The sequence below is a fragment of the Pyrus communis genome, chromosome 2 (genome assembly GCF_041283825.1).
Source record: "Pyrus communis isolate YQ-2024b chromosome 2, ASM4128382v1, whole genome shotgun sequence".
In the NCBI taxonomy this organism is placed as follows: domain Eukaryota; kingdom Viridiplantae; phylum Streptophyta; class Magnoliopsida; order Rosales; family Rosaceae; genus Pyrus; species Pyrus communis.
Genome location: NC_142566.1, coordinates 4,845,805 through 4,859,677, shown reverse-complemented (window position 1 = coordinate 4,859,677; position 13,873 = coordinate 4,845,805). Strand labels below are relative to the sequence as shown.

Genomic DNA, 13,873 nt, shown 5'->3' with positions numbered 1-13,873 from the left:
TTCGCTTAAGCTATTGTCGGGTATCATTCACATCGCATGCGTCGAGAGACTAACTTTGCTTAAGTTGGTGATCAAGGAACTAACGTCGTACGTTGAGAAGGAGCTCGTCATCAATCATAGGAGCTTAATTTCTTAGATGTGGCAATTCTTTCATTTTCTTTCCAAAATACCAAATATCAGTTTTTTATTTAAATATTTTATTCAAATCTTACCAATAAAAAAGCTGCACTAAACCGAAGAAAAAAAAAAAAAAAAACAAAAAAAAGAACCTAATCAAAACTAGATAATTTCAATTTAATTATCGATTTTGGCAAAACAAAAAAAGGAAGGGAGCGCATCAAAACCAAAACAATCCCTAATGCTTTCGGAACGGAAGAGTAAGATTTTCTCATCTCTCTTATTCTCATTCTCTTTTTTTTCTTCTATCGCACTTTGTTTTTTGTCTTTTTGTTCTTACAAAAAAATTAATATAAAATATTAACTTAATAGTAACCGAAAAAAAAAAAATTAAAAAAAAGCTGAGGTGACAGAATCCTCGGGGCTCTAACTTCCTCTCTGTGTGTTTTCATTCTGATACAAAAAGATACCCGTTTTGACTTGTGCAGTTATTCCCATGGCGGGAACCATCCAAGCCCTAATTCTCACACCCCCGCCCGTCCAAACGCTGCCGTTTGCTCACCGGCTCCCACATTTTCCGTCCAAACATGCCGCGTTCCGCTTCAATCATCGACTTAGCCGCAGCATTTCGAACCCCGTCAAAGCCTGCCAACACCCCGATCAGGTTCTCTTAACTTCATTGAGCTCTGTTCGGTAACCCAAAACTAAGAACTCTAATTTTTGCTTCGTCTTGATGTTTCGTTGTGTAACTGAACTTGATAATTTGGTGCCTGAACTGAAATGTTGCCTAACTCTCAGTCAATTTAAAGAATTATGAATGCTGTTTCAGAAAGATGGTAATGGAAACAAAGCTCACCGGCATTCGGGTTCGGTGAAGAGCTTGAATTGGGCTAAACCCTTGTCGAATTTTGTGGCGAATAATTTTCTTCCCTTAGGTGTTTCCTAACTCTATGTTCGGTTGAAGATTTTGTGTCTTTTTAGCAGACACATTTCATGAGTTGTGATGTATTATCTACTGATATATGTTTGTGGTGTAATACTGTGTGCAGCTCTTGTTGGTGGAGTAGCTTTAGGGATTGCAAATCCTAGTTTAGGTTGTCTCGCTGATACGTATTCTTTGTCAAAATTCAGCACATTTGGGATTTTTATCATCTCAGGTTTACAATTCTGCCTTTCTCTTGTTACTGTATGTTTGATGCTTGTTTAGTTTATGCCGCTAATTATGGACTAATTTGTTTGATGTGATTGCGTAGGGTTGACCTTGCACACTGGAGAAATTGTTGCAGCTGCAGAAGCATGGCCTGTCGGAATATTTGGGCTAGTATGTTAACCCTAAATTGATTAGATTCAGATTATGAAAGATTGATTTAGTACATTTCTTATACAGCATCCATTTCATGGTATTGTGTCTATAGAAGTCTGTATTTTATGTAGTTTATATGTTACTTTGGAAACTTCTTTCTTGATCAAGTATGATTCAATAGAATATGTAGTGCAAACATGGTTTTGTTCCTCTAGATCTTGGGAAGCAATAGAGGAACGCATGACAGCGTTATTAAAACATTCTTGCATGTTGTGGTCTAAAATCATACCATGCTATTTCATTATGTAAGTACGTAGTACGCATACCTCATGTGGATAGCATACTTCTGATTTTCACTGATATCAGTTGATTCATACTCTTACAACAAGTTACGTAGTCTTATATGTACGCATATCAATGTAGACTGGTGAAAAGTTGTTGGGGCGAGATCTCATAAAAGAGAGCTCATTGATTTTCTTTTGTTTCTTTAAGTTGTGGGATTTAGTTTTTCTTTTTCTTTTGCTAGCTGATATGTGATCATTCTTAAACTGTGATTTTTGGATACCACTTGCATTTACCTTTTATTGATGCATTGATGCCGACCTAACCAATATTTATCATATTATTAATCCTTGATCATTTGTAAACTGAGAATTATGAATATCACTTCAATTAGCCAATCTGTGATCTTATTGGTAATAGTTTCCATGGTTCAGGTCTCCATTCTATTATTTACTCCATATTTTTCAAGGGTAATATTGCAACTGCAGCTCCAACCTCAAGAGTTTGTTAGAGGTATGCCATTTGAATTTGTGTCTCAGATCAGTTATAGTATCCGTTAAGAGGGCAGATGTTATCTAAGTATTGTTGCTTAAAATGCTTAAGAAATGCTGAATCAAATTGCTAATAAGTTTTGTGCCTTTTATGTATAAAGTTCATAATGGAATTTGCTTTCTTTAAAAAAAAAAAAAAAAAAAAAAAAAGACATGACACTGTATACCTCCATAATAATAAATAAATAAAAACTAAAAAAGCCAATGAAAAGTTCCTAAAAATTGGCACTCCAATCAACTAAGGTAGCCCAATCAGTAGTGTTAAATTATATAAACCAATTCATCTAAGTAAGCCCAATATTTGAACAGATATTTGAGATTCTGTAGGGAAAACCTAGCGAAACCCACCAAAATTTCAAGTGCTGGCTTTGGTTCAAGCTACAGAACTGTCCCTCAAAATTTCCTAGCAAACAAGATAGAATTGCATTATGAGTTTTACTCAGGCTCCATATTACGAATCCTTTAGGTGATTGATTTTAGGGTTTAGGGTTACTTATTCCTACTAAAGCTTAAACTCAAAATATTATGTGACCCTGTTTCTGGTTGCTTGATTTGAAAATGCTTGTTTTGTTGTGTGAGTTAGCTTGGGATTTACATAATGGTGAATCATTCCTTTTTTATCTCTGAAGCTTAATTTATAAACCATATAGTAGTTTCTCTACTGTTTCAGGGCTTGCACTATTTTGCTGTATGCCAACCACATTATCCAGTGGAGTGGCGCTTACTCAGGTATGCTAATTCCTTTGTCTTTGATCTTATTTGAACATTTTCCATTGTTTTGCTAAGCTTTTTGCATCATGTACTACGGTTTGGGGCTTAGCTAAAGGTTTGTGTTATTTGAATGCAGCTTGCCGGAGCCAATTCTGCCCTTGCTCTTGCAATGACTGTGATTTCTAACCTGTTAGGAATTTTAATTGTGAGTTTGAGAGTCCCCTGTACTCTCACTTTTATCGTTTCATTTACATATATATTTGGTACCAGATTGTGAACAGAATTTTTCTCTGTATGTCTTGCAGCAATAATTTAGTGCTCTACGTGATCTCGTTAAGCATATGCTAATATCGTATTCTTCTAGGTCCCATTTTCTATATCAAAGTTCGTAGCTGATGGAGTTGGTGTATCTGTTCCGACTAAGCAGCTGTTTAAAAGTCTCGTTCTCACATTGTTGATCCCTCTAATCTTGGGGAAGGTAATCAATTTTTTTCTTCTTCTGATACTGTCAAGAAAATGCCTGTCATTCAGTGTTTCGAACAAAACCGAACCGACCTTTTAATTGGTAAACATACCTTCAATAAGCATACATTTGTGTTATATTCATTTTTCTTATGGCAGTGTGTGAAAGTAATTTTAATACATTTCCAATAGTTGTTAATCATGAATATGGTCTTTTTGATTTTGATGTCAACACTTCTATTCTATCCTCTGGTGTTTTATTGCTTTCATACTTACTTCTTGTTCCTTTCCTTAAACAGATTTGTCGAGAATCCTTCAGAGGTGAGTATTCTATATTGGCTTCTCTCTGTTTCAGGTTTTTTTTTTTGTACTGTATGGAATCTTTTTTAGTAAGTAAAAATATGAAGCTTGGGAGGTAAATGGCATTTATCACAGAAGTAGCTGGTTAATGAGTACTAAAATTGAGGCACAATATGGATGAATGGATCAGTCTCATTCTAATTAACTTGCTTATTTATGTACAGACATACATAATCAAACACATATACACGAATATATACACTGAGTACACTGTATTCATATAAAAAAAAGTATCCAAACTGTGACCCAGCACCCTAGTATTAATTATATGCTTAACATACTATACTAGAATGGAGATTCCACACTTAGTCTCTGAGTTTTTAGATGGGCAATAATTTTAATAACTTAAATTTCTGGAACTTAAGAGTCTACGAAAGTCGTTTACGAATTAAAACTACTCAAAACTTACCTGTCCTACTTAGTGACTAACTACGTAGTTCTTAAAATTTTCAAAATCTTCACTTGATTGTATAAAAAGTCTTCCAAACATTCTACTCTTAAAAAGAGGCTAAGAATCAGTAAGATTCTTAACATTTTACATTGTCAAGCCAAAGGCCTGCTCCCACCGGCGAAGAAGACTGGAATTTTCAGCATTGAATTTAGAGATATCCGTCTACATGCATCGGAAATTTCTAAGGGCTATCTCTCACTTTCAAACCTTAGCCTCAGAGTCTATGACATACCAGACACACTCAGTTGATATAGGGATCCTTCTGATTGAAATAGCCACAAATCTAGCCTGCATTTGGATATAACAAGCAGTTTGGGATGGTTAACCTCTTATTTAAACAAGCAGGATGATTTCTGAGATTCACACGTGCTCACTCTTTTTGTCATTTCTAAGTGTAAGCATTGTATCTTTTGTTAGTCCTCATTAAATGTGTATTGCAGGTGTTGCAGACTTTGTCGATCAAAACCGGAAGCTTTTTTCTAAGCTCAGTGCAATCTTCCTCAGTCTAGTAAGGACAATGCCCTGGTTTATATAGTTTTTATTTTCTCAAATAATTATAGTACAGATCCATGCTGAAGCTTTAATTCAAAATTTTGGGAATGCGTCTGGTCTTCAATGGTACTTGTAAGACATCTTAGCTTCTTTTAGTTCAAACCCTTTAGCGTACGGATCATTGCTGAAGCTTTACTTCAAAAATTTTGGGAAATGTGTCTGATCGTCATTGGTTCTTGTAGGACGTATTTGTCTCCCTTCATTTTTAAAGTACAATTGTTGTAAACGTGTAACAGCATGTTGGTTATTCAGGTGCCATGGATACAAGTTAGCAGGTCCAGGTCACTGCTGTTGATGGTTAAGCCTCCAGTTTTTCTTGTGGCTATTGGAATGGGAATGTATGAAATTCACCCTATGTCGTCGTATTTTTCTGTTATCACTAGATTAATGCTTTAATATAATAGTAGAAGTGCCAATTTGTGCTCCTTTAGTTTGTTTTTATTAAGTTTCTTTTGGAATTAACAATTACCATGCATCCAATTCTTGGACTTTATATTTACCATGCATCCAAATTGTGGAATTGATATCATAGACAGATTGTAGAATTGATAAAAAGAAAAAATAATGATGTGTAATTTTTATATGTTCTTAGAATGTACTCCTTGTCGAACGATGTGTAATTTTGTATGTTCTTAAAGCGTACTCATTGTCCAATGATGTGTTATTTTTGTTAGCATAAATAAAAGGTTTGTCTCTTCTAAACAATAATGAATCCAAAAAATGTTACTCTCTGATCTTCTGATTTCCTTTGTATGCAATATCTTTAAATCCCACTGTGTGTTTGAACTGAGTAGATTTGTTGGACATTCTTTGTCTGAAGATGTTCTAAAGAGCCAGACTATTATGGGTGAGAAAAGCAAAATATGTGATGAATTTGAATTTCGCATTCTCTAGATAGGCGTCTTAATAACTTGATGGGCTGAATGCATTGACATATGTTGAAAAAATGCATGTACTTGCAGACTTCTGCACATCGGCTTGTTTGTCTTTAATGCTCTTGCGGTAAAGGGCATTTCAGCTCTCTCTGGTGGCAGTCGATCAGTGTTTTCCAAGAAAGAAAATGCCACTGCAGTTCTCCTTGTTGCAAGCCAGGTGAGAGACGTGTGTACATCTATCCTCTCAAGCCCTTGTGCATTTCTTTTTCCTTCTAAACTTTTTTACTTTCTCTGACCACTATGAAATATGTTTGTCCTCCAACTGTTGAACTCCCCATCCTTGGTGAAGATGTGACTTGATATGGGATCTCTTGTAGGCCAAATTGACATTTAATTTAGGATAGTTATCAACTTTTGTCTTTGTAAGAAGCAACGAACTAGGAAGATTTGTGTACAGCTTTTCTTTAATGCTATTGACGAGGCTGGCATACTTCTGGCAGAAAACTCTGCCCGTAATGGTGGCTGTTGTTGAGCAACTTGGTGGTGCACTGGGAGAATCCGGTTTACTTGTTCTTCCTTGTGTTGCAGCGCACTTAAATCAGGTTGTCCTTACATCCCTTCCATTCGTGTGCATCTTGTTTTGTTATTTTTTTCTTTCATTCAGCTGACAGATAATTTTCTTGGTGCAGATTATTATGGACTCGTTTCTTGTAAACTTCTGGCTGCGGAAGGACCTCTCAACCAACAGTACAAAGGTATCATGAGTCTCGGATTTTACTGCTTAGTATGCTTTATCTATGTTACGGTTACAAGTAGATTATTCTTGTCTAATGTCTATGTACCCATAGAGACAACAGATTTAGTTCTGAGATCTGCATCTTGTGAATGTGAGCACTTCTAACAACTCTATATGTTCGAAATTGTGTCTTAATTCAAACTACAAGGTTCTCGATCGCAAACACAAAGAGAAACCCCCAACTAATTCATCGTAGTTTCTGGCCATGTTTCTGACGTGACATGATCTAACCGTACTTGATTGAGAATCCCTCTGTCCGTGAGATTTTTTTCTATCAATTTTCCATCTAAGTGGAGATGCAGCGATGCCGCACTTTCGAATGAACAATAGACAATTTATTCATTATTGTGTCAAAGACAATGGGTACAAAGACCATAATCGGATTAAAACAGCAAAAAATAAGTTACAAATGCAGGAAACAAGCAACAGAAACTGGCAAACTGCGAGCAACTCGGATAATCATTTTAAGCCAATTCTTCGGTTCAGCCTAAAAGCATTATCCATACAGCCATTTGGATAGGCCTGCGGAGGAATGGTGTTGTGAAACAAAAGAGAGAAACCTTCCGAGCTTACTTCGGCAATCCAGTTTCAGGGTTGAGAAGATGACTTTCGTCTGACAGCACAACTGGACCTCTCCCGGGTCTTGTGCAAATAAAGTAACTGACATCTCCTCGGAATTTCTGGGACGGGTCCTTGATTTCTGGAGGTGCGGGTAAAGTTTCAATATCCTCCGGGCTCTCAACCCCGGCATCTTTTAGAATTGACTTATCGCCAAGAACGAAACTGGGAAATCAAATAAGAAAATAATTATTAAAAGAAGAAAGAACGGGGCTGGCACCAGAAAAATCATTGATGAGGAATCTTGCGGAAACAAGAATATCTTAAACTTGAGGATCATTTGAAAGCGTGATAGCATCCAAACTCCAATTACCTGCTCAAATCTGCATCAGAATTTGGTGGAAAGCAGAATAGCAACTTCTGAATCAAAAGGGCAGCTGTTTTTCTGTTACGTGCGATTAGAACCGCATTTGGCCCCGCATCAAATGTATAAGCCACCTGTCGATTGTTACAATATTGTCAACTACTCGAAGAATGATATAAACAGCATGCAACACATATAAATAAGCTTTATAGAGTTGAAGCCTAAAATCATTTTCCAACTAATCATATACTAATATGCCATAAACTTAGAAAAAGTAAGATCAGTGCCAGAGGGGAAGAAGCAGGTCCAGATTAGGGTCTCTGAAGCACTTAGGAGTCGCAACCTAAATTTAGTACTTCTAACGACATTATATAGTCTTGTCATTCAGGAAAGGTACATCTCACGGAGACTTACAACCGTGCTTTGAGCTAGGTTTTATCACAAGAACGAAGTCTGATCAAAATTAATTGTAAAGCTGAAGTCAAAAAGTGTTTCCTTTCCACATAAAAAATTGACGTCGGTACAGCTTGTATTTGTTTCATGTATCTGTGCAATTTGTGTCAGTTGAGGCATTATATTAAGAAAACATGTGCAGTGCAGCTCCATCTAGGTGAATCTCTTTATGATAAAGCCATAACGACTTCTACTGAAAATATAATCACTTTTGGTCTAATACTGAAAAATTCAAGATAGTCGGAGCACTGGTAATTTTAGGATCATTATCATGCTAGAAAGACAAACAATCAGTATTTTATACTCATTCAACATCATTTAGTTTCTTCCCGAAAATTCAAACCTGAGGTGTTCCTTCTGCTTTGTTCCACTTTTCAACAAGGCTTATTATCCTGAAACATAGGTACATCGTCAATATTAATTTTCAAGTGTATAGCGTCACCTCAATGAACCTAAAAAAAAAATCAAAAAAAAAAAAAAGAATTACTCTACTTGCTAAGCTTGTCAAGTGACACAAATGTGATGGGGCTTGCCTGTGGGATGTATCATTCATGTAAAATATGGGTGGACATGTGTCCAGGCAGACAGCATGAAACTGGTTACTGTCAGTACAGGTCAGTTGTGCAAAAGAAGCAAAATCACGATTTTTTATGGCTTCTTCCATTTTTAATATGCGTTTTGGTACTACTTCCTGTAACAGTGTCAAAAGAGAGAGGGAAAACAAATTAGATCAGAGTTTAAATGACTCCAAAACAATAACAAAAAATAAGAAGCGATTTTTTTCCTGGCTGAGGCAGTTTAAAGGTTCCAAGGAATTTAAAAATGACAGAAATTAAATCCAAAATCTATATAATCTCTTGAGTAGTTAACCTATTGAGCATAATTCGATATAATACTGAATTTGTGGTTTCTTTTTAGAATGCATCAAACGCAAAACCATCGAGCCCAGTCACTCAACCATCTACTACTGAAGACAAATCCTATTATTTAAGCTGAACAGTGAAAGGGAAAGTGGAGAACGTACCTTTGCTCTATGTTGTAAGAGCAAACTTGTTTCAACAGTATCACGCATTCCTGTAGTGCTACTTGTTTCCTTCTGTCGTGAACTTACCTGGAATAAACAAAATCAAGAAGGTAAATAACAGGATCTTTACAGTTGTAGCATCTCAACATTGCAGAAGAAGTGGAGCCATTATAAGCATCCGCGATATAATTTTTTTTGGACTTAAGTGACAATGTAAGTTATCTGACTTAACTCCATTTATAAAAACGTCTTCTTTATAACAGCGACAACTTATCTGTCTGTCAAATTATTAACTCTATTAGATGAAAATTTTCACTCTTTTTCGATTTAATTTATGCTGGACTTTGACTTAATATCTTCCCAACTCTTTGCATGAAAGGGTACCTTCACATATATCATATATTTGATTTCAAAAATGTAGTTCCCACTTTCCTCGAATATTCATGCAAATACTACAGGTGAAGAGAATGGTGGCATCAACAAGCATACAATAGAAAATATGACTAAGCAAACTAGATAAGTTCATAGGCAGTGTTTGCAAAACTAAAAGGTATCATCGCCAAAAATATATCGCCCAAGGATACACACATTAAGATGACAGAATTTATACTACCAAACCAGAAAGACATGCAGACACAAACAGATATAAAGTACTGTATAAGCATCAATATACAAATGTATGGCAGAGATGGAAAGAAGAAAATTCAAAAGACCCCAGAGAAAACCTTTGAAGAACCGAACAAAAAATGCCAAGATAAAAAGTACTGTCCACAGGCCAAAATTTGCCAACACAATCATTTACTAGAATGAGAAATGAAAAGACAATACATACCACAGCGATAACAATAACAAGCTCGTCCCAGTGCTTCTCATCTGCAAGTTGGACTGCAAGACTGTCGGTTCCCTTCTCTTCCTGAATAGATCATGATACCAAGAATCAGATTTAAAAGCTCGATAGGAAAACTTGCTTCTCAACAGAGGGCATAATGATAACAATAAAAAAAAAATTAAAAATATAAACTAAGCTTACTTTTCCCATGATCCACTTGACAAATCCCCCATACAAGCTGCGGCAAGCACTACCAGAACCTTGCCTGTATGAGCAAACAAATTCAAGGAATTATCCCCACGAACTACAACCAGCATACTAGCATCTCTATCATGTGAATAAAGAACAAAGATTTTTATAACACACAACCTCTAAGATGAACTAAAAATAAAGCAACAGCGTAAATTCATCTTCAGTGAGGCCTATATAGTGGCTGATATTTATGTAACGTAAAATTTCATCAACAACCACAACAATGACAGATGAAACTGAAGTGCAAGGCGCTCCCAATTTAATCATTATAGCCGAAACAAGATACAGGCACCCAGGAAATGAGATATCTTATTAACTCTCAACTACCTTGCAATAGCAGAAAGCTGGCTGTGATCTTCTTTCACGTTCATTAGCTTTCCGAGAGCAAAAACTGCAAAGTATAAACAGACATTTAGCTACCATATACTCATTGTTAATTATTATGTGTTGATAAAAAAAAAAGAGTAATATACAACCCGAAAGGGAAAAAAAGTATTCCAAAATATTAAGAAAAGATAAAAAGAGAAGTTAAATTCTAATTACCTAGACAAGCAAAACCAGCTGCTGAGGAAGCCAATCCAGCAGCAGTAGGAAAATTGTTATATGAAGAAATATGTACATGCAACTTTTCCCAGTCCTTCTTAGTAATATTGATTCCCTTTTCCTTATCATCAATATCGGTAGCTCGACTGCGAATTTCTCTTAAACAGCTTTGGAATCTGCCTCCGGAAATGGAAATCTCCTACACTAACCCGAAAAAACATAAAGAGCCTTGAATCAGCGAAAAAAATAACAGTGCAGGTTGTAAAATCTAGTTACCACTGTATTCCAAGTTTCCAACACATAAAAAAGCCAACTCAACCAAGCCAAAAAAATGAAACCTGCTCTTGTTTTATGAGGACAGATCTAAAGATACATACATTATTCAAAGTTTCAAACTTCAGTCTCTTCATTTCATCACCTACTTTCACTCAACACTCATTTGGCCAAGAACATTCTCCCTGACACCCGGGGCACCGAGTTCGAGTCCCCCAAACTGTTCCTCAATCTCTTCCAAATTTACACATTTTACTGGCAACAAAATTTTAAAACCCACAAAATTTACAAAATTATGGCTCCCAATGGAGGCCCACCGAGTTGTTTATATCAAAGCTAAGAGCTTCTCTGAGCCTCTGATCCCAAACAAAGAAAGTACTCCTGTTTGTTTGCGGGCATTTTCCCGGGAACCAAACAGAAAGAAAGAAACTTGTAAGAGAAAGAGAAGAGGCGACTAAAAGGTATACCTCGCCATTGAGCCACATCCGATCTTGGTCAAAGGTGGGACTGACGGAGACAGTGGTGGTGGTGCAAAGGTGCGCAGGATCAAGCGTCACGCTGATGCTGTCATTGACTGGCAAGATGAGCTTCTCGTCCCTCTTCCCCCAGTACTTGATCACGGCGATGTTGGTGGGCGTCTGAGCCGTCACCATCAGCACCCATTTCTGCGACTCGTCGGCCATTGAATGCTGCAAAAACCAAGATTTTCCGGGAAAAAGAAGAGCGAGAGAAGAGATCTAATTAACGAGGAGTGTGAATCTGAGAGCAAATTGGAAGTTGGTGTTGGAGTTTTATATAGTGGAGGGCGGAGGAAGAAGCCAAATGGTGGGATTTGTAGTTCATAGTTGAAATTGTAGGAGAGAGGGGCCTCTCGCTGGTGGGCACCCACCCTGTTGGGACGCCATTCTTGGACTTGGACTTCGATTCTTAATTTTCTTCGCCAAAAAGAAAAATAAAATAAAATAAAAATGTTCACCAAATTTTAACTCAATTTCAGTCCAACGAAATGATTATAAAGTTTTTACAGAAAAAAATAAATAAATATAAATATCAATTAGAGTTGGTTGAGTTAGTAAGGATAGTTCTCTTTACTAAATCACAGCCTAAATTTTAGTCCCGCTACTGCCAATTTAATTTGGTGGACCATTTGTGAAAACAAAAAAATGGCTAAGAGCAATTCCAATGGAGCTATCAAAAGATAAATGTTAAATGTTAATTTGATAATGTGGCATTGTCAGATTTTTATGTTCCTCCAATTCATATGTTTTTTTTGTTATAAATAATATTCGTATGACCTATTTTTAAAAAGAAATTAATTAAAATAAATTTTTAATGTCTATAATTGATGCATTAATGAGATCCATACACTAAAACAATTTTATTTTTTCGCGATATCACATTTTTCTCATATATCAAATTTAACATATGAAAATTCATATGTCAATCCACATAGAATTGACATATATGTTGGAGCTTATTCCTAGCTTTAAATTAGATTATATGACATTCTATTTAAGATTTGACATCTGCTTTAGAGATGGTTTAAGTCCTTATTTGTAAGTCCTTAAAGAAAGTACCCAACAAATAACCGACACATCATGTTCTCTACAAAATATGATTTAAAAATATAATTAGCATTTTCTATAAAATAAAATTAAAAAAAAATCAAAATTCTAAATAAAAAGCCAAACCAAACCAGGTAAACAGGGGGAATGTTTTGCTAACGTCTATCTAGGGTTGGCAATGTGCCGGTTTCGTGCCGTGCTGAGGCAAGCTTACTCCACAATTACATAAAACGCAACCGCAAACTGAGCTAATTTATTTAACGTGTTGAAACACAAAATCTAAATTCAACTTGTTTATTAAACGGCTTACTTGTCACAACCCAACAAGTTGAGTTTGAGTTTATTAAGACCTAATAATGAAGAGATTAATGTCGTATTAATCTACAATTAAAGAGTGATTAAGTTGTTTTGAGTTGGAGTTGTTGCTCCAACCCTTATGAAGGCTTAAACTCGTTTTGTAATGTTTTTCACATTTGAATATATTGTGACTTCAAATAATTTACTCATTTTATTGCTAGCGATATTACTATTCTAAGCTACGCTAAGATCTTAAATAGATAGGAAAATGAATTAACTCGGAGAACAATAAGTTCAAGAAGAACGTTCTATCCACTAAGTCAATCCACCAACTTGCAAACGAAATACCCCTAAAAAATACGATAATGCAATAGGCTTGACTAAAACAACTCGAGACACTCAAGCAATTCTCATCCGCTAGCAATTCTATTTTTCTTTTAAAATTACATGGGATTTTTTGGCACTTGTGCTTGTACAAATAGTAGAATCTTTGACATTATTTCTCTTTTTCTTTTTTATGAAAACAATGTTTGTTACCAAGTGAATGTGAATATGGAAGAAATCAAGGTTGGTAGGTTGCTAAAAATAAAAAAATTGACCAAACTTTGTATATTAATATATATATATATATATATATACCAACTCCAAAAGTAGAAGACTTGGAAGGGTTTAGGAATATATTGCTCCCAACGATGTGTGATTTGTATGCGTATTTGAAGGTCCTACCCAGGAAATTCAACTAAAGCAAGCTGCAGGTTTCACCACATGCATATTTGTCCATTAACTTTTAATAATATTTTTCAGGTGCTCCCAAGTTTTTTTTTTTTTTTTTTGTTCAACAAGTACTAAAAAGAATTGAATTAAGAAAACTTATTTCTCCATTTTAAATAGGCTTATGTTTAGCTTTGCCCCTTAGAAGTTGTGTAACATCCCACATCGTCCAGGAGAGTGGATCTTGTAAGCCTTATATGTATATTCCTATCTCTACTTAGCATGAGGCCTTTTGGGAGTTCATTGGCTTTAGGTTCCGTAGAAACTCTGAAGTTAAGCGAGTAGCACTCAAGAGCAATCCCATGATGGGTGACCCACTGCGAAGTTCTCGTGTGAGTTCCTAGAAACAAAACCGCGAGGGTGTGGTGGGAGCCCAAAACGGACAATATCGTGCTACGGTGGAGTTGAGCCCAGGATATGGTGAGGGTCGGGGCGGGGATGTGATAATTTGGTATCAGAGCCTAACCCTGGCCATGGTGTGCTG

The 13,873-nt window shown here is 36.0% G+C and overlaps 2 protein-coding genes across 6 annotated transcripts; one reads left to right on the top strand and one right to left on the bottom strand.

Moving 5' to 3' along the window:
• The first annotated feature begins 495 nt into the window (after nucleotides 1-495).
• LOC137747092 (Sodium Bile acid symporter family) lies at nucleotides 496-8,891 on the top strand. 5 transcript variants are annotated; one of them, XR_015954793.1, is made up of 15 exons: nucleotides 526-781; nucleotides 947-1,052; nucleotides 1,167-1,274; nucleotides 1,371-1,438; nucleotides 2,137-2,215; nucleotides 2,924-2,982; nucleotides 3,101-3,169; nucleotides 3,329-3,442; nucleotides 3,726-3,747; nucleotides 4,678-4,745; nucleotides 5,042-5,127; nucleotides 5,584-5,636; nucleotides 5,752-5,881; nucleotides 6,165-6,266; nucleotides 6,354-6,623. XR_015954793.1 is itself a non-coding variant. In XM_088682566.1 (15 exons), the coding sequence occupies exons 1-15, from the start codon at nucleotides 614-616 to the stop codon at nucleotides 8,829-8,831; spliced, it is 1,323 nt and encodes a 440-aa protein (XP_088538692.1). In that variant the 5' UTR covers nucleotides 526-613; the 3' UTR covers nucleotides 8,832-8,891. The 5 variants fall into 5 exon arrangements, 2 of the variants coding, with proteins under 2 accessions (XP_068343204.2, XP_088538692.1); XM_088682566.1 differs by lacking the exon at nucleotides 5,584-5,636 and adding an exon at nucleotides 8,754-8,891 and having other exon boundaries at nucleotides 6,354-6,419; XM_068487103.2 differs by lacking the exon at nucleotides 5,584-5,636 and having other exon boundaries at nucleotides 496-781.
• Nucleotides 6,774-11,710, bottom strand: LOC137747090 (diphosphomevalonate decarboxylase 2). The gene is made up of 10 exons (XM_068487102.2): nucleotides 11,224-11,710; nucleotides 10,484-10,682; nucleotides 10,268-10,331; nucleotides 9,890-9,953; nucleotides 9,692-9,772; nucleotides 8,860-8,946; nucleotides 8,369-8,526; nucleotides 8,179-8,227; nucleotides 7,392-7,516; nucleotides 6,774-7,243 (listed from the first exon to the last, which is right to left on the bottom strand). Exons 1-10 carry the CDS (start codon nucleotides 11,437-11,439, stop codon nucleotides 7,030-7,032), a joined length of 1,257 nt encoding a protein of 418 aa, XP_068343203.1. The 5' UTR covers nucleotides 11,440-11,710; the 3' UTR covers nucleotides 6,774-7,029.
• Between the last annotated feature and the right edge of the window lie 2,163 nt (nucleotides 11,711-13,873).